Source organism: Ostrinia furnacalis, unplaced genomic scaffold, assembly GCF_004193835.3.
Source record: "Ostrinia furnacalis isolate ACB-3 unplaced genomic scaffold, ASM419383v2 OfSCF7578, whole genome shotgun sequence".
Taxonomy (NCBI): domain Eukaryota; kingdom Metazoa; phylum Arthropoda; class Insecta; order Lepidoptera; family Crambidae; genus Ostrinia; species Ostrinia furnacalis.
In genome coordinates, this window is record NW_021137817.1 from 372,305 (window position 1) to 392,736 (window position 20,432).

A 20,432-nucleotide genomic window follows, 5' to 3' on the forward strand; every position below is an offset into this window, starting at 1 on the left:
CTACCACGTTAAGTCATGTCGACTGTCGTCTTTGCGGTATGAAAACACCATTGTCATAACAAGACATATTTGTACCATTAATGAATAAGTCAAGTCTAAAACCTGTTCGTAAATAAATATAATAGCAACTTACCAATGACCACGCGAACTAAGCAGCGTGAACAAAATATCAAGACGTTATTAATAAAAGATAAATAAAAAAAAGCATTTTTAGTTTATTAACCCATTTGATTACTTACCCTCCTCTTTGGTGACTAAAGCAGCATGAAAAGTAAATAAAAATGATAATTCGTTCTTCCGAATCATAGGCATAATTTAAGGTTTTTGTTCTGTCTCTAGTTTTTGTCATTGACCGAAACTGTGGCCGTAGCAATTTGCAATATCATTATGTCAATTATGGGTTCTAACTTGAGACCAAGAGTACCTACTTGGAACATTTCAAACAAGATTTCAAATCGGTCGTTTGAGCCAAAATTGCTAGGCAAAGGCCTCTCCCAAGGATTTCTACAAGGACCGGTCCTGCGCGCCGCTGCCCGCATCCAGGTATTTCCCGCGATTATTACCAGATAGTTCCAAAGAAAAAAATAGTAACAATTATAAATAGTCAAACCAAAGCAGACTTGGAACTTCACTGCTGAACAGTCCATGCACCCTGAAAGTCATAGCCAAAATAAATGAGCCAGAACGTTACTTGTCTGCGGCTGCAATTCGATCAAGTGTCCCCACATCTCGCGCACGGCCTGGCTGAAGTAGCCGATCTCGGCATTGGGATGGAGCCCAAACACTTCTGGAGTATTCGCGAGGGGTAGCACGTCGATGAATTCTGGAAAAAGTCACTTATTTATTACTAGCTTTCCGTTTGTCTTTAAATTTGTCTGTCACAGAAAAACTATCGCGCGCGTCCCTGTTTAAAAACCGGGATAAAAACTATCCTATGTCCTTTCCCGGGACTCAAACTATCTCCCTGCCAAATTTCATCAAAATCGGTTCATTGGTTTAGGCGTGAAAGCGAGACATACAGACAGAGTTACTTTCGCATTAATAATATGTATTAGTATAGATAAACAAAAAGACCTTGTACTTAAGGAAGCAATAAACATATTGAGTATTGAGACCTCAAATTCCAAGACTCAGTCGCCAGCGAACGTTGATGAGTCAATATTTGTTCATTTAACGCAAATTCATGGTAAGTACTTATTATTGTTTGTCAGATGGATTCTCAGTATCGCGGCGTTTAGCAGTCAAAATTAGACGATAACATCACAAGGATCTACTGTTCTGATAACACATACTAACCTCAGTTACTAGCTCAGTTTCCATTAGACTTTAGAACAGGGGTACAGGGGTCTCTAAACTTTGAAGCCTGGGGGCCATAATAAATATTTTTTTCGGTATATTACTAGGACCATAAAATTTTTAATTTTTCTGCCCAACTATGCAAACATAGGCTAAGTCTTAAGCTGTCGCGGGCCGGATTGATGGCAGTGGCTGGCAGGATATGGCCTGCGGGCCGTAGTTTGGAGACCCCCCTGCTGTAAGGATAAGCACCCAGGTGATTAAGCTCAATCGTATCGGTTCATGGCAGAACCGTATTTATTTACTTTTTTACACACATAGCTCTTAAAAAATAAAAAATCTTACTTGCCTATGTACTGATCTCTCTCGCCGTCCGGCGGGATGACGTAATCAAAAACAGAGTCCCGGTAGAAATGGAAGGGCTGGAACTTGTCGAACAAAAACTCTCCCATATACTCCTCCATGTAGGTCCGCACCACGCGCCGGTCGAAGTCGTCTATCACACGGCCGCCATACATCACCTATGAACAAATTCGTCATCATCATCATCATCAACAGCCCTTTACAGTCCACTGCTGGACTATGAGCCTCCTCCACTGTATTGGAGGGTTTTGCCATAATCCCCACGCTTGGCAGGCGGGTTGGAGATCGCAGTTTAAAAGATTGATGTTTTTCAGAGAGCGCTGCTGCCCGTTCTCTGTTTGATGTGTGGACCCTAAGTCGCCTCTTACGACACCCGCGGGAAGAGTAGGGGTTGAATATGAACAATTTACCAAGTGTATAACCTCGAAAATCCGAAACAGGGTGATTTTCGTATTAAAATACAACAAGTTTTATAGTTTAAGTATTATAGAAAAAAACTTCTCCGTGCCAATAAATTAATTGACATATATTGCAGCTGTTGTAAATTGTATGAGGCGGTTCTTTTTTAATGTTGTGTCGGATTCACACTCAGCCGGTTTTCTTTCTCCATCATTGTTACGCACGGCCCACTACAAAGAACAATGGAAACAAAGGATGTTTTTCGCACGCTCTTTCGCCAACGTCCATACCACGTTGAAAACACCGGTTCTCGTCCGATCACCGAAGTTAAGCAACGTCGGGCGCGGTCAGTACTTGGATGGGTGACCGCCTGGGAACACCGCGTGATGTTGGCTTTTTGCTTTTTTATGACATTTGTATTCTTTCTTTCTTCATTTTACATAGATACCATTTTTTTATTTTGTCGTAAGTTTTGGAAAAAATAGTAGATTTGGCAGTATTTTTTACGAACGAATTGAAGCGGTAATCTAGCCACACAATATACCGAAGCCGTTGAGGTACATATTATCGCCTTTATCTTGTTCAGGGGGCTTAGTGCGAGTTTACATCAAACTGCGTAAAAATTACATTAAATGTCATAATTATGTAATACGAGTACGAGCGTTCCTAGCGGATACTTTCATGAACTAAAATCTTCATAGATTTTTTGATGCACTCGCTAGCGACTACTTTCTATGCAAACTCGCACTAAGCACAAAGCACACTGATAATGTAAGCACTCACCTCGCCAAAGAGATACTTGAGCGTAGACCAGGGTATGGGTCCCTTGGCGGCGTGGCAGCGCTCCAGGTAGCATTGCAGGATCTGCATGCTCACCACGAAGTCCGACTCGCTAAAGTCGTACGATATGTTCCAGCCGATCTTGTCGTACTTGCGACGCTCCTGGGAACGATTGTTTCATTGAATATGGTAAATGTTGAATTAAAAGAAAAATACATTTACCTATTCAATACGAGCTAAGGGCCTAATGCCCGTTTTCACCAACAATCACAAATTTTTTAGTGAACCCTTAGTAAATAACCGGAATTTGTTTTCATAGGAATCACTTAAAAATTAGGGCTTGATGGTGAAAACTGGCATAAGACACTTATTTAACACGTAACAGTAGCGCAAGAAAACATGAAAGGAGATGGCAAATAAGTGACTTCACACGTTCTTATAGCTCTACAAAAGCTATTTAGGAATCGTGTATTGGCAGTTTATTATGTGTAGCGACTCAGAAATCAGAAACCATCTGTCTACAGAAATTACTTTTATGAGCTGTAAATGTTTCTTTTTGAATTTGTATGGCAATAATGATGTCATTCCTAGCTTCTGTTTTTCAAAGTTGAGCAACCGAAGTGTTATTGACAAAGTGGCGAATAAACGGAAATGATCCGCTTTTCATACAATATTCAAAATCACCATGCCATGATCATAAATATTGAGAATAACATCAGATATCTATGACGTATTACTTCGTGATTCTGCTGTCCTTCTAACACTGTTTCTATCATGGATTTTTTTATAGTCACCTGCACGACGGCGTGGAAGAAAGCCAGCACGTATACAAGCTTCTTGTAGGCGGGGTGAGGGCATTCTTCAAGCGCGTGAGTTCGCATCTTGAAGTACGTGTTGCGAAGGTTGAGCTTCAAACCGTTCGGAGGCTCCGTCACCACTAAACAAAACAAAAATGTTTTAATAAATAGTAAAAATATAAAGGATGTCGAAGTAAAAAGCCAACATCACGCGGTGTTCCCAGGCGGTCACCCATCCAAGTACTGACCGCGCCCGACGTTGCTTAACTTCGGTGATCGGACGAGAACCGGTGTTTTCAACGTGGTATGGACGTTGGCGATAGACGAAGTAAAATAAAGGAAGAATATTGAGGGCGTAGCACGGTGGGCTGATATTAGAGCTTCATAAGTTCATAGACTTAGCATCGCTCAAAAATCAAGTGTCTAATTTTGGAAAAATAAATATGCCAATGTGTTCCTTTACCAAAAAGGAATATTGTATGTTATGTAACGTTTCTTGATAAAGTTATTATTTAATAAGTTATTGACAATTTCCTTTTTTTTGTATGGAGCTCAACATTTATTTTTATTTTATTCGTTATTCTTAAGCTTTCTTAAGAAATTGACTTTTGTATTATGTAATGCAACATATAAGCTATGTTATCCCCAAGTGTCGCATTTCGGAAATCTTCGGAACATTGTCATTTTGGACTTTAAAATAAAAAAAATAAAAAATTTAAATAACTGCCAAATTTTGTGAAAATAACTACGCCAATGTGTTCCTTGGCCAAAAAGAAATATTTTATGTTATGTAACTTTTCTTGATATCGTTATTATTTAAAAAGTTATGGACAATAATTACTTTTTTTTGTATGAAGCTCAACATTTATTTTTATTTTATTCGTTATTCTTAAGCTTTCTTAAAAAAATGTTTTTTTTTATTATGTAGGTAATGCATCATATTATAAGCTTTATTATCACCAAGGGACGAATCCCGGAAACCCNTCTCGTCCGATCACCGAAGTTAAGCAACGTCGGGCGCGGTCAGTACTTGGATGGGTGACCGCCTGGGAACACCGCGTGATGCTGGCTTTTTGCATCTTGTTATTATGACATTAGTATTCTTTACTTCACATAATTATTAAGAGACCAATAATTAATTTATCCTTTTTGTTTAGTTGCATCTTTTTTTTCGCCTAATTGACGCGGCAGTCTGGCGGCCGAAGTTTGTGATTAAGGCGATTAGAGTCCTCAATGACCTTGGGCGTTTGACCTTCACGCCGCGCGAAACACCCGCGCACCCCGCACGAAAACTCCGATTTGACACCGATCAAAATTACACGGGCATAAGTAGATACAGAATAGAAGCTCTTTTTTCATGACATTACTGCCTATTATTTTATACTTGAATTGATGAACCTTGATGTCGGTGTCATTTAATTCAGGCGTAAAGGTATTTAATAAAAATAACACAATCCATGAACATTTTGTACGGGATATTTTTTTTTATTTTTTCGTAAATTTTCTGTTTTTGTCGGTTCAGCCGTTCTCGAAATTTGAACATGTAATATGTAGGTAACTTCGGGTGGAATCTTGCAAGCTGAATTTGTTAGACCAACTTCCTGACGACAACTGTAGGTATTGGAACACATAGTAGTATTGTCTATGGTTTGGGTGAATATCCCAAGCACGTTTTTTACGCGGCGGAGCTGAGAATCGATGGGAGAAATCTAACTAGAGCACTTCTGTGTATAGTTTAAACAGCGTTTTACACGACAGCAAAGTCTTCAGGAAAATAGGTAGTTATTTTATGTGCTGAAAACATTTTCAAAGACCCAAAATCTAATAGCGGTGGCGTGTCCTGACTCTATTTCTACTCATAAATTGTGTTATTCCTTCTTTCTCGGGGATTCTAGTAATTTAAGAATAATATAGTCATAAAATACATTAAATAAGACTTCCAAATGATATGAAAGAAATGTCATATTTCATTATTTAAGTTTTTTAAATAGCCTTTCAAAAATGTCCCACGAGAAAAAGCAATTACAGTGGCTCAATTTCGACACTCTCTTACTTCTCCAAAGAAGCTTTGAGAGACGTAGAGTTCTTCTTCCCTGCATTACTCAGCTGTGTCCTCCTGATCGGGCTATAAAGACTTGCGACTTGTGGTATTGTTTTTCCAGTAGACACGAAAATATCTGTATCAGCGGCACAGGAATACAAAATTTTTCAATTCCGCTGACAAGTGTATGAGTGAAAACTACTTAGGTACTTAGATGCTAAACGATTGTTTTACATGATTAAAGTTTGGTATTTTGTTGTATCTGCATACAGAAATTATTGATCAGAATTATAGTTTTCTTAATAATTTGAATTTTGTAACAGTTTTTTAATTTCGGTGGCGCAATTTCGGTGGCTCCGGTGGCGAATCTATTGCCAGAATTGGTCTTATTGGCTCTGGAGCATTGTACCTAGGTCTACTAAGGTCTCAGCCATAACTACAATATCGTCAGTGAGTCGAAGTTGTGTGATGTACTCGCCGTAGCTCGCTCTAGCTCAGAAGCTTGAAAACCTCTAAGTGGAGGCAGTGAAGACTTTACGAGATTATGGTGTCTCCCTCTCTGAACCCTCGCAGCAACCAGATAAGTTTCGAGTTCTGATCTTGGAGGAGGGCTGATATGATGAAGTTTTCATACAAATACTTCAGAAGTTGCAGTCAATTTGGCGCCATTAAAGAGACTGTAGCACAGCCCAGGTCTTGACTGAATCGAAGAAGGTTTTCTTATAGTACAAAAAGGCCAATAATAATGACTGATTATAGTCTTCAGTCTTCTGCATAATTTGACGCAGCATTAAATATGTACGTATTATTACGAACGTCTTTTCGAAAATGAGGTTGTCTGGGAGACTGGATGTTGGATAACGAGACAGTCAGTCACAAGGTCTATTGAGTACCTATTGAGTCTACTAAAGGCATGAAATAAATTAATTTTCACCAAAAATTAAAACCAACTCCAAAACGAATCACCAAAAGGAAGGCTGTCAACGACTCCGAAAATATCAATCATGATATACGGGCATTTTTAATCAGTATCCACATTTTTTAATAAGCTCTATAGAACAATTTATCAATACCACTTTATCTTTTTTTTTTTCGCCGCCGAGTATGAAAAATATAAATAGTTTTCTTCACGTAAATCGATTAAGTTACTGATTCTGACTCGCTCCTAATTTGGATACTGATTGCAAAGGCCTAGTAAATAAATAACGGAATATATTTTCAACTTTTACTTATCTAGTGCCGTTTTTTTGGAGTCGATTTTTTTTACACTAATAGATTCTATTTGGGTAGATAATAGCGTCCAAGCATGCCTTAATTCAATCGTATCGNGGAAACCCTCGGAACATTGTCATTTTCGACTTTAAAATAAAAAAACGAAAAAGAAAACTGCAATGTTATGTACTTTCTTCCGTACTACCCTAACGAGGTGGTGTAGTACTTTCTGATTGGAAGTAAATATTTTTTCCGTGAGCAATAATTTTGTATGCTTGCAGGCATATACGTATGTAGAGCTCCATGTACGTAGTATAGTTTGGTCTGCGAAACAAAATTTGCGAAAATAATGATTCTAGTGTTTTAGGGCAACTTGTAAGTGCCCAAATGAACGTTCAGTTTGATGTCTCCAGATAAAATGGATAAGGGAAAATAAGGTTTCTAGCTCCACTTTTTACTATCGACTCATTTCTTTTTCAAATTTATGAAGGAGACCCATTTTTTTTTTATTCAAAATAAGCTGCATTTAATTATTGTCGACCTATTTTAATGTTATCAATGAAAAAAACTTAATGGACGCGGAAATTGAAAATTTAATAGATCGTAATTCTGGAAGCAAAACAATCTCGTAATAACTGATTCTCACTTGATAGATAGAAAAATAATATCGTTGATAAATGGCAGCTCTACAAAAGCAGCGATTTAATATTTGTAACGCCATATCAAAATAAATGAATAATTTAGACGTAATTGCCTTCAAGAAAGGTTTTAACACCACCAAAAAGTCCACTATAAATGATCAATTGTATGTCTAGGTTGATACTGAGATAGAAAGCTTTACTTTTGTAGATTCAGAAAGTGGCTCTTGAGTCTAACCAATAAACTTAACTTCAAACTGGCTTAATTTCCATAAAACAAATATTATAATTTAGCACAGAATAATAATAAGTACTACGTACAGAAGTTTTACTTCGCGAAAGTATTTAAAAAAATGTATGCTCAATGTCATTAACAATATGGTGTAATTTAGCCTGTCTCAAGAGTCAAGCACCATTTTGTTGACAAACGTCAGTGATCGGCACTGCGCCGAAGCTATAGGGCTGACTTCGGTAAAATGATGTGACGTGAGGTGCCAAACTGCGGTAAATGGCGGAGGAAATACATGATTTAGCATGAATTATCATGAATAATAGTAACTACTTATTTACCTCTCAGTGTCTTGAGGCAACTTAAAAAAGGCGGTGTGCCACAGCCGGTACTCGGGGCGGGCTTCTCCATGAGCTCCAGCTGCTTCTCCAGCTGTTACTGTTATTGTTAACCTTTCAGCGAGCTTTGCAGGATGCCGATGGGGAAGGTGGGCGTGGGGTCGGTAGTAAGCCACAGCCAGTACTCGGGGCGCGGCTTCTCCATGAGCTCCAGCTGCTTCTCCAGCTGTTACTGTTATTGTTAACCTTTCAGCGAGCGCTGCAGGATGCCGATGGGGAAGGCGGGCGTGGGGTCCTTGGTGAGCCACAGCCGGTAGTCGGGGTGCGGCTTCTCCATGAGCTCTAGTTGCTTCTCCAGCTGTTATTTCCCCGTCTGAAGGCCAGCGGCCGACTGCCGCCCGCACCCCGCGAAGGCCCCCTCAACAGCAAAACGTTCGGAATTTATCAAAAGTAAAATTTATGAATGAAAGTAATGTTCGATTGAAAAACGCAACGTGTCATTTAAAGATTAAAGAATTCCTAATCTATTCGTGCAAAAATCTTTTAAATTAACATAGCCGTTTTAGAGGAGTAGGGAATTTAAGTAAAAAATCGATGTCCCGTATTTATTTTTTTAATCCAAAACAAAGAGACGTAGCGAAAATTCAAACGTCACAAATGTAGTCCTTGAATTGTTGTATAACATATATTTTTTTCAACTATTTCTGTCCAGCAGTAAAAGAGGAGTAGGCTTTACAAAATGCCCATTTGACGCGGATTGAGGACTCTAATCGCCTTAAAACTTACCTCCCCGAAGAGATACTTGAGCGTGGACCAGGGTATGGGTCCTTTGGCGGCGTGGCAGCGCTCCAGGTAGCACTGCAGAATCTGCATGCTCACCACGAAGTCCGACTCGCTGAAGTCGTACGATATGTTCCAGCCGATCTTGTCGTACTTGCGACGCTCCTGTTGATTCAACAAGAATTATTTTGAACGAAAGAGATTTATTACAATCAGAAATAACAAAGCAAAGATAATAAAATTAACAAATGACAGTAGCTATAGGTCTAGCGCTTAACTCGGTCAGTGCCTGAGGCATGGGAGTGGCACGGGAGGGATGATTTTGACATTATAACGTGATATAGCATACAAATCTGTGTGGGTCTAGACAAAGTGCATTTTGAAATCGCAACCAGTCGAAAAATGGTCGAAAGGCCTTTTTTGTATAGTTATGACGGATTAGATTTTCGATTCGATCAAAAAGTGCCACTTGTCTAGGGGGGCTGAAGTCTCGCTGACATTTGACGTAACAAAGAACACCCTCCCGTGCCGCTCCCATACCTCAGGCAGTGACTGTTATACGCTAGACCTATAGTTGAAGGATGGGAGACGATAAATAAGTGACGTCACAAGTTCTAATTGCACGGACGACAGTGCACATCAGCCTAAACACAGTAGCATCAAGTAGGTAGGTATTAGGTGCTATTTTGCAACACTTAAATGTATAGTCTGGTGTGCTGTTAGTTAACTGCACATACGCTGATACGCCACTCATAATTTTCTTTCGTCACCTGCACGACAGCGTGGAAGAAGGCCAGCACGTATACAAGCTTCTTGTAGGCAGGGTGAGGACACTCTTCCAAAGCATGTGTCCGCATCTTGAAGTAAGTGTTGCGAAGGTTGAGCTTCAAACCGTTCGGAGGCTCCGTCACCACTAAACAAAACAATAATGTTTTAATAAATATAAAAATATGAATATCGAAGCAAAAAGCCAACATCACGCGGTGTTCCCAGGCGGTCACCCATCCAAGTACTGACCGCGCCCGACGTAGCTTAACTTCGGTGATCGGACGAGAACCGGTGTTTTCAACGTGGTATGGACGTTGGCGACAGATGAGGTAAAATAAAGAATATGAAGATCGTGGGCGTAGACTCCGAGAGGGTGGTGGGGGAGTACTTATTATTAGATTTACCGCTTACCTTAGTGCCTAAGGCATAGGAGCGGCACGAGAGGGAGTTTTGTAACGTCAAAATTCAGCATGAGTCTGAACTCACGCTAAATTTTGACGTGGATCTGAATCCACTCCAGATTTATGTACCTACTGTCTACGTCATAATATGACAATGTTACCCTTCCCGTGCCGCTCCCATACCTCCGGCACTGGCTGAGTTAAGGGCTAGACGTATAACCTTTCAGCGAGCGCTGCAGAATGTCGATGGGGAAGGTAGGCGTGTGGTCGGTGGTGAGCCACAGTCGCCGGTACTCGGGGTGCGGCTTCTCCATGAGCTCCAGCTGCTTCTCCAGCTGTTATTGTTAACCTTTCAGCGAGCGCTGCAGGATGCCGATGGGGAAGGTGGGCGTGGGGTCGGTGGTGAGCCACAGCCGGTACTCGGGCTGCGGCTTCTCCATGAGCTCTAGTTGCTTCTCTAGCTGTTATTGTAACTGTTAACCTTTCAGCGAGCGCTGCAGGATGCCGATGGGGAAGGTGGGCGTGGGGTCGGTGGTGAGCCACAGCCGGTACTCGGGGTGCGGCTTCTCCATGAGCTCCAGTTGCTTCTCCAGCTGTTATTGTTATTGTTAACCTTTCAGCGAGCGCTGCAGGATGCCGATGGGGAAGGTGGGCGTGGGGTCGGTGGTGAGCCACAGCCGGTACTCGGGTGCGGCTTCTCCATGAGCTCCAGCTGTTACTGTTATTGTTAACCTATCAGCGAGCGCTGCAGGATGCCAATGGGAAAGGTGGGCGTGGGGTCGGTGGTGAGCCACAGCCGGTACTCGAGGTGCAGTTTCTCCAGGAGCTCCAGCTGCTTCTCCAGCTGTTACTGTTATTGTTCACCTTTCAGCGAGCGCTGCAGGATGCCGATGGGGAAGGTGGGCGTGGGGTCAGTGGTGAGCCACAGCCGGTACTCGGGGTGCGGCTTCTCCATGAGCTCTAGTTGCTTCTCCAGCTCGCGCAGGAAGGACACCAGCAGGTGGCAGTTCTGAAGGATCAGCCACTGGCCGTGGGAGATGGCGCCCTCAAGCAGGGCTAAGGCAGCCTGGGGACCAAACGTAAGAATAAGGCCTCCAGCGCACTAGACTGCTACAGCCTGGCTGCCTAGTGCGCGTGGTGGCTAAGGATTTATCCATAATATTCATTACATTATTTTTTGTATTGTGTCTTTTTTTACTGTGTCAATAAACCTTTTCTATTCTATTTCTCATTATGCAATTAGTTTAATAAAATGTCAAGTCAGTGCTATAAAACCCATGATACTTTTAATGCCCGGTGGTTGTAATTGCACAGATTTGAACCATGGAAATGTTATTGGACGGCTGCTTGACTATTTTTGTGGATGCAATTTGCGATTCGGATTCTGCCTGGGTGCAAAACGTGCTACTTATGAAGTATGACATCAGTAGCTATTTTCAAATATCAATATGACCTTGTTCAAATATTCTTGTTAACATTCCGATCCGAGTGTATTATTTTCGTAAACTCAATAACAACTACCGAAAAAACCTGCTTACGTAAGTTAAGTACTCTATTAACAAATTATATTCAAAATAAATTGTATATGAATGTATTTGATGATAAAATTATGTAATTAAATAACGTGTTTATCAAATCTAAACAAGTGAAACTTGTTGATACAGGTGCACTGGTTATTTGCACAGCTAAGTATGCGCAGGGTCGAAAGCAACGTCAGTTATCAATGAGTGGGCAAGTGGGTATCCATTCAACCGGGAAATAATATGTAAAAATACATTATTTAACGGAATTTTTACACAATGACTGACGCAAAACTACCAATTTAAATTATAAATAAATATGTTCCACTTTTGTCATACTAAGATTGAAAAACATTCAATATGAAATAATATGCGTCATCGTTTTGATATTCCATCAGTTTTAGCAATTGGCTTGGCTGTGAATCAATTCAGCTGTAACTCAATTTAGGTATTTAACGGGCGCCTAGATATTCAGGCATGACTCGCATATTGCATAATGAGTTTGTTCATTGTTTTGACAATAGGTATCCTTACGTTTTTGACTCTGTTCGATTCCATCACTACGCAACTTTTTTTATTCGACTCACCACCTCCTGCCCCTTCCCTAGCGAGAGATACTTGAACTTCCCGCCGCCAAAGCGGCCACGGTCGGCCAGCTTCATCAGGTCGGCCGTCGGGTCGGAGCCGGGGCTTAGGATGACACTACTTGGGGGACAATANTTTTATGCAAATTGACGTTTCTTCGCCTTTTTATAAGCTTAAGAAGTTGGAGCGCTAACCTTACGGTGAGAGCAACATTTTCACGCCGCACGGCTGTTTTTGGCTCTCTGAGAGTTTGAAGCTTCGTACTGCTCTCATTTTTGGCGCCACAATGTTGGTACTTGGTTTTTTAGATAGCTTAAATAATAGAGTTTTTATAGTAATAAAGAATTTTTATAAATAATATTCCATTTGCTTATTATTTGAGCTAGAAAAAAAACTTACGAACTTACGTACTATCACGAACTAGTAGCCGTTTACCTTAGGTATTTAACGGCGCCTAGATATTCAAGCATGACTCGTATGTTGTATTATTCAGTTTGTTCATTGTTTTGATAATAGGAATCCTTACTTATTGGCTCTCTTCGATTCTATCACTAAGTACACTGGCAACTTTTTTCACCTCCTGCCCCTGTCCTAGCGAGAGATACTTGAACTTCCCGCCGCCGAAGCCGCAGCGGTCGGCCAGCTTCATCAGGTCGGCCGTCGGGTCGGAGTCGGGGCTTAGGATGATAATACTTGGGGATTTCTTAGAATGACAATATGACACTACTTGGGGTCCTTATATTTTATTTATTGACAAAGATCTACCAACAACACAACTTTACATAAACAAGTAATGCATGCAATGATGCTTATGTCACTCACCCCCTCCTGCCCCTGCCCTAGCGAGAGATACTTGAATTTCCCGCCGCCGAAGCCGCAGCGGTCGGCCAGCTTCATCAGGTCGGCGGTCGGGTCGGAGCCGGGGCTTAGGATGACAATATGACATTACTTGGGGTCCTTATGTCACTCACCCCCTTCTGCTCCTATCCCAGCGAGTGGTATTTGAACTTCCCGCCGCCAAAGCCGCAACGGTCGGCCGTCGGGTCGGAGCCGGGGCTTAGGATGACAATATGACACTACTCGGGGTTCCTATGTCACTCACCCCCTCCTGCCCCTGTCCCAGCGACAGATACTTGAACTTCCCGCCACCGAAGCCGCAGCGGTCGGCCAGCTTCACCAGGTCGGCTGTCGGGTCGGAGCCGGGGCTTAGGATGAACACCACCGGGGTATACGGCGTGGTCTGCTCCACTATCATGTCCAAGCTGGAAGGAAACTTGGTGTTATGAGGAAGTTATTAACACATTAAAGTTGCAAAAGAGGTCCGAGTCGATGACAATAAAAGTAAAAAAAAATCTAAGTAATAATATCACTTTCGAATTTATGTTTTATTTTGCAAATGCAAAAAGCCAACATCACGCGGTGTTCCCAGGCGGTCACCCATCCAAGTACTGACCGCGCCCGACGTTGCTTAACTTCGGTGATCGGACGAGAACCGGTGTTTTCAACGTGGTATGGACGTTGTCGAATGAGTAATCGAAATAAGCGTACAGTAGGTATACGATTTTCAGATTTTGGTAGAATAGTGAAACGTCATGTACATGTATAACAATTTTGTTTTATTGTCATAAATAATAATCAGATTATACACTGTAAACAAAAACACGTAAAAGTTGTGATAAAAATAGTTTCATCTTAGTAGTAGCGCCATCTACCATCATTGTATTTATTACACGCATACCGCTATAACGTTACTTACATTACATGTACATTTACACTTAAAATGGTGAGTAGTTTATACACTACACTAGATGGATACAAATAATATGTATTATTTAAAAAGTATAATGATTTTAGTTTGGTTTATTTTGCGAGAGATGGATAGATCTTTCTTTACACAAAACTAGTAAATGCACACTACACAAGACTAATAAATGTATGAAATTTATTTAATTATTATTAAATATTTAGCCCATTGTAAAGCACTTTCATGTGAAAACATCAACGCTGCCTATTGTTTTCTCACAAATTAACTTTTGCTATCCACAACGTATTGCGTGCGCATATTTCGCTCATCTACTCGCCAACGTCCATACCACGTTGAAAACACCGGTTCTCGTCCGATCACCGAAGTTAAGCAACGTCGGGCGCGGTCAGTACTTGGATGGGTGACCGCCTGGGAACACCGCGTGACGTTGGCTTTTTGCATTTTTGATGCCATTCGTATTCATACTATTCATTCTTTCTTTACATAGAGACCGATCTTGTTTTGTTTTATTAATATTAGGATCGCACTTTAACATCATGCTTTTTATAGTGCTAATTTGAACTCTATTCTCAAGAGGTACCGACCTGATGACGGGCGGCGTGATGTACTCCTCGCCCATGGTGACGGTGATGTAGTCTGTGAGCGCGCGGTAGATGCGGTCGCCGCGCAAGCATCAGGCCTCAAAGACCCCGGGGGGTCGCGGCAGGCCTGTTGGACCACCGACCTGATGACGGGCGGCGTGATGTACTCCTCCCCCATGGTGACGGTGATGTAGTCTGTGAGCGCGCGGTATATGCGGTCGCCGCGCAAGTATCAGGCCTCGAAGGCCNACCCTTTTCATGCGATTAATTAATGATATTAAAATGTATTATGTAGAATCGCTTTGCCATTGACAGATACATCTGATGACAGAGCTAACATTATTTCTACTTTTGACCACCATGAGCGCTGCGATAGATTATGTCCCCCCCACCTAGTACTTCGCACCCAGCGAATACACTGTAAACAAAAACACGTAATAAAAGTTGTGATAAAAATAGTTTCATCTTAGTAGTAGCGCCATCTACCATCACGATAGAAGAATAGCTTGTATTTATTACACGCATAACGTTACTTACATGTACATTTACACTTAAAATGGTGAGTAGTTCATACACTCTACACTAGATGGATAAAAATAATATGAATTATTTAAAAAATATAATGAGCCTGACCAGGAACATAAAAACCCTCGCCATGTTGCGGAAAACTAATGGTACTAATTTCTTTTAATGGCAACAGTAACTGAAAACTTCATTGTCATGTCACCTTGCATGTCAGTCTATTGCTGTCAAAGTGTAAACAAACTTTATTTTAAATGTGCGCAATTGATTTTGTGAATTAAATTGCTAAAATCTTTTTATAGTCGTGAAAGAAAAGTGGTTTACAATGTGTTAAAGTATTTGTTGAAGAGAAATACTAAGGGTTCGGACAATATTTTCATTGAATAATGTTTCCGACAAAGGTTGTCAAATTGACTGACATGTTTATCGCATAGTACAGTCTAGAGATGAAACGGATATCCGGTAACTATCCGGTAGGCCGGATATCCGGCCTAAATTTACTATCCGGCCGGATACCGGATAATAACTCACTATCCGGCCGGATACCGGATATTAAAAAACTACGACAATTTCCTATTAATAAAATGAAATACATTAATCTGTGAGGCAAATATCAATAAAATGGCTTATAATAATGATGGCTTTTATTTAAAGTCCAAAAAGTTCCAAAAAAGCCATATTAAGGCCTTTCAAAAAACTAATTTCTTTTTCTGGGCTGTTCACTCTAATGACGAACACATAAATTAGTAAATATCTGTTAATGTCGAACGAAATATTGCCAAATAAAAAAGCCATCTTTTTTCATTGATGGTCTGATGACATGATGCATGCAGTTCAGTCAGATTACGCAACAAGTAAACTAATTTAATTTTCGCTATTCAATCACACACTCACTATAGCAACCGAAATCAGCCGAATTGATCTGCTCCTAAGACAAGTGGCAAAATCTGACATTCTATTCGGACGGATTCGATTTTTGAAAAGTGTGACTAGTTTAGTCTACTAATAGACCCACTGATCGCGATCGAAGCACCTGTGCGGCGCTAAACTCGTTACGATATGCAACGAGACAATGGGCCAACTATCCGGCCGCCGGATATCCGACTATCCGGCCTAGCAGCTGGCCGGATATCCGGTATCCGGTATCCGGCCAAACAACTATCCGTTTCATCTCTAGTACAGTCCACTATGAAAATTAGCTGTGGTTTGTTTCAACTACCTATTTTAAAAATTTTTGTCACTTTTTAAGTGTTGAATTTTATGGAATTGGGAAAGAAGTACCGAGTTTGAAGCGTTCATGAGCAAACATTGCAGTTGAGTATTCAAGTTCTGACTTTGATTATTGATGAATAATAAAATAAATCCTNGAGCGCGCGGTAAATACGGTCGACGCGGAAACATCGGAGTAGCATCAGGATCTCGAAGGGCTGCAGAATGTCCCGGTAGTTGTTCGGGATTTCCGCAGACTCTGGGGTGTCGCTGTCGAACCACTGTGGAATAAAGAGTAATTAAGTACACTTTGTTAATAGACTTTGGTAATCTTGTTATCTAAGAACATTACACATACATTTCCACCAAACTCAATTTGTACATTAATTTCTTTTCACTAGTAAGATCGTCGTTCTGTCTCCTTCCTAAAGTTGCTGTGCCCTAACTGGGTCCACACTGTATAACTGCCTAAATTGTAAGATCTATAAATGTAAATGCTAATGTGGTTATGCAATAAAAGTATTGAGTATTGAGTATTGAACGACGAGATGGTCGGACGCGGTGAGGAGGACGGTGGGCGGGAGTTTGCATCGTGCGGTCCACGCAGCTTATGACCGCAGTATGTGGAGGAACACTATCTGGGGTCGCGATCCTCATCAGTGAGGGACCGAGGAAGAGGAAGAAGAAGTTATCTAAGAGGTCGACTTATCACTAAATATGTTATAACAATAGGCCTAGACTGCATCCCACTTGACACTAAAGGGCCTAGAGTGAGTATACATCAAACGCGCTCACTATAGTCTTTTTCACCTAAGATGATCCGTATGACACTTCAAAGTTATCCATATTACGCATACTACATATGCAGAATATTTTTGAAAAAATATTTGTATTTCATTAGCAATATAATAAAAAAGAAATAACTTACTTTTCTTGAAATATATAGTAAAATCTGAGTCTTTTGATTATATTTTAATTAAATACGATGTAAAAATATTTTTTATTTAATGTACGCAATATGTGAAACGGAATAGATTTAGTGCTGGGGTATTTGTTGTATAACAAAATCGATTATTTTCGCGGTTCATTAATCGATTGCAGTGAATACTTAGTTATTAAAAACATCACAAAAATCAACTATATTTTTCGATTGTTGATTTTAATAAACGCATTGAAAATATATTAATAGTTTTTAATTTAAATAAATAGAACCAGTACTTTTTAGGAATCGTTTTTTTTAACACGAAGTCCATGGAATTTGAATATTATCAATAAAAATTGTTACAAAAATATTTGTAATTAAAAAAAACATGTTTTTTTGTTAAATGACACCTATACAAAATATTTCTCTAAAAGTAGGTTTTACTAACTCTTAGAAAAAAATCGATAGATAAATCGCTATGGTTTAGTTATGTGACATCTCTATAACTTTCAAATTCGAAACGTCATACGGATCATCTTACGTGAAAAAGACTATAGTAAGCGCGTCAAATAACTTTAAAAAAAAAACCGACTTCAATGCGTGAACACAAAAAAAAACTAAAAATTAAAAATATTGCGTATAAAAAAGATCATCCCCAATTTTCCACCCTTGGGGGTGAAATATTTTCTTCAAATTCGCNCTAACTAGCGGCCGCCCGCGACTTCGTACGCGTAGATCCCGTTTTACCCCCTTAGGGGCAGAGTTTTGTAAAGTCCTTTATTAGCGGATGTCTACGTCATAACATCTACCTGCATGCCAAATTTCAGCCCGATCCTCCAGTGGTTTGGGCTGTGCATTGATAGATCACTAAGTATGTCAGTCAGTCAATCAGTCGGTCAGTCACCTTTGTTTATTATTTATTTAGATTTCAACTCTATTCTCAAGAGGTACCGACCTGATGACGGGCGGCGTGATGTAGTCTGTGAGCGCGCGGTAGATGCGGTCGACGCGCAAGCATCAGGCCTCGAAGGCCGCAGGGGGTCGNGTTCCTGGTCAGGCTATAGTTTGTTTATTTTGCGAGAGATGTATAGATCTTTCTTTACACAAAACTAGTAAATGCACACTACACAAGACTAATAAATGTATGAAATTTATTTCATTATTATTAAAATTTAGCCCATTGTAAAGCACTTTCATGTGTAAACATCAACGCTGCAAAATAACTTTTGCTATCCACAACGTATTGCGTGCGCATATTTCGCTAATCCATCCACCAACGTCCATACCACGTTGAAAACACCGGTTCTCGTCCGATCACCGAAGTTAAGCAACGTCGGGCGCGGTCAGTACTTGGATGGGTGACCGCCTGGGAACACCGCGTGATGTTGGCTTTTTGCACTTGTACTCTGTCATTTTTGTACCGACCAGTTGTATTGTACCCACAATACCAAGTGCTTAGGGCCTACGCTAACGCCCAACGCAGGTCTTTCACTTTTACTACTTATTCTTATTGGAGAGATACTGAGCGTCCGCGCGAGTTTTAGCGTAGGTCCATAAGACGGCACTTTGACATCATGCCTTATAGACTTTACTGTGCTAATTTAAACTCAATTCTCAAGAAGCACCAACCTGATGACGGGCGGCATAATGTAGCGTAGGCCCATAATGTTTCTATGATTGTGAATAAGACCGCACTTTCACTTCATACACAGTAGATAAATCAAACAGTACGGAAGCTTCATACAAACGCTCGAAATCAGACTCACGCACACAGACGCACGCTTTACACGAGCTCTAAGCGAACCTCGCAGTCCATCCGTCGCGAGTGTCGCGCGCGTTTTGTTTTTAATAATAATTTTATTGCATGCACTGTCCGCTGTATTTTTAAAAACATGCCACGAGTGTATTGCTTCTTAGTATAATACGTCTGCTTGAACTCGGCATCTTCAAAACCAGAACTTTCATTTTTTAAACTTCGTAATAATTCTGAATTGTAAAAATGATTAAATATGACTTTTTAAATAAAGTGCTTACATCTGATTTAGTAATAGTTCTTTTTAAATTACGTAATTACGCTTTTTAACAATTTATGTGTTCTATTTGATAAAGTAATTTGCTCCGCGCGCTTTTGTACGAAGTGATGAACTGTATTTAAAATGAGCCAATAGCTGTGTGAAAGTAAGTATCCGGTATTTTATTTATGAGAATAGAATATCTTCTACCGGCCTCTAATAGTACTTAATCAATTTATTCGATTATGTATTCGATCATTATAGAACCTAATTAACGTTTTATTTTTTTGTTAACTACTTAGTCAATTAATTTATTCCATTAGGTATTTGATATTTAAAAAACCTAAATAAACGTTTAAATAAATAAGTAAGTCAGAACCTTATTAATTTTATAAAGATTAAGAGTGCCAACCCTAACACTCAGTTGAAGTGTAGGTATTTAACTCGCCGAAAGGGCTAAGTTTCCGTACTGCTTTAGCTCATATATCTACTGTGACCTGATGACGGGCGGCGTGATGTACTCCTCGCCCATGGTGACGGTGATGTAGTCTGTGAGCGCGCGGTAGATGCGGTCGCCGCGCAAGCATCAGGCCTCGAAGGCCGCAGGGGGTCGCGGCAGGCCTGTTGGGGCACCGACCTGATGACGGGCGGCNAAATGTATGACGGATTGTACAGCGCCCCTAGCGGGAAACGTTCAAAAACTAAAATTTTTCATACATCTTTTAAACGCGCTCACTAGTGAGCTCGTTTGATGTAAACTCACACTGGTCCACTGGTGCGATTGTGGTCAAATACCTGCCTTGTTATGCTTAAAAAATATTTCAACCCCCTAATTTAAAAATGCAATGACAAAATCGAACTGTTGCGAGAGGCGGGTTTATATATTCGTCTGCGATGGATTCGGGACGGGTGTAGCTTACGATTGGGTCGGGGAACCTTTTTATGCTTCGGATTCGAAGTTTCTTTTAATTTTTCCTTTCTTTCTTTTAAAAGGTGATAATGGACTGAATACACATTAAGAGATGGAGAGTAAAATAAATAGATAAACAGTACATAATGTACTGAACCAATTAATTGTGATATCTAAATTATCTAACACATGTCCAAGTTACCTCTTGCCAGACGTCGAGGCCTCTGGCAATGTTGTCGGGAAGAGTTGAAAATATTTCGAAGTCTAAACTCAGCTTCATGATATCTTGCCATCCCTGAAAATCATAACTAGTTTATTTATCACCAAAAATATAAAATGTATCAATACTTTTCAATCGAGCCCA

General features: G+C 40.4%; 1 protein-coding gene and 6 non-coding genes across 7 annotated transcripts in view; 3 read left to right on the forward strand and 4 right to left on the reverse strand.

The window, feature by feature from the left end:
- The window catches only part of Dhc98D (Dynein heavy chain at 89D), a gene marked incomplete at its 5' end in the record, with an annotated part of 78,290 nt that overhangs the window by 8,152 nt on the left and 49,706 nt on the right, over window positions 1-20,432 (reverse strand). The window contains 4 exons of the mRNA XM_028321762.1: window positions 8,880-9,038; window positions 9,644-9,786; window positions 10,907-11,108; window positions 13,250-13,409. Of these exons, the coding sequence (XP_028177563.1) occupies window positions 8,880-9,038; window positions 9,644-9,786; window positions 10,907-11,108; window positions 13,250-13,409 (664 nt within the window). The remainder of the gene's footprint in view (window positions 1-8,879; window positions 9,039-9,643; window positions 9,787-10,906; window positions 11,109-13,249; window positions 13,410-20,432) is intronic.
- LOC114365260 (5S ribosomal RNA) lies at window positions 2,335-2,453 on the forward strand. The gene has a single exon (XR_003656927.1). It is a non-coding gene; the product is annotated as a 5S ribosomal RNA (ribosomal RNA).
- LOC114365265 (5S ribosomal RNA) lies at window positions 3,835-3,953 on the reverse strand. The gene has a single exon (XR_003656931.1). It is a non-coding gene; the product is annotated as a 5S ribosomal RNA (ribosomal RNA).
- On the reverse strand, window positions 9,842-9,960 carry LOC114365263 (5S ribosomal RNA). The gene has a single exon (XR_003656929.1). It is a non-coding gene; the product is annotated as a 5S ribosomal RNA (ribosomal RNA).
- LOC114365261 (5S ribosomal RNA) lies at window positions 13,552-13,670 on the reverse strand. Its single transcript, XR_003656928.1, has one exon. It is a non-coding gene; the product is annotated as a 5S ribosomal RNA (ribosomal RNA).
- On the forward strand, window positions 14,227-14,345 carry LOC114365249 (5S ribosomal RNA). The gene has a single exon (XR_003656916.1). It is a non-coding gene; the product is annotated as a 5S ribosomal RNA (ribosomal RNA).
- On the forward strand, window positions 18,419-18,537 carry LOC114365259 (5S ribosomal RNA). The gene has a single exon (XR_003656926.1). It is a non-coding gene; the product is annotated as a 5S ribosomal RNA (ribosomal RNA).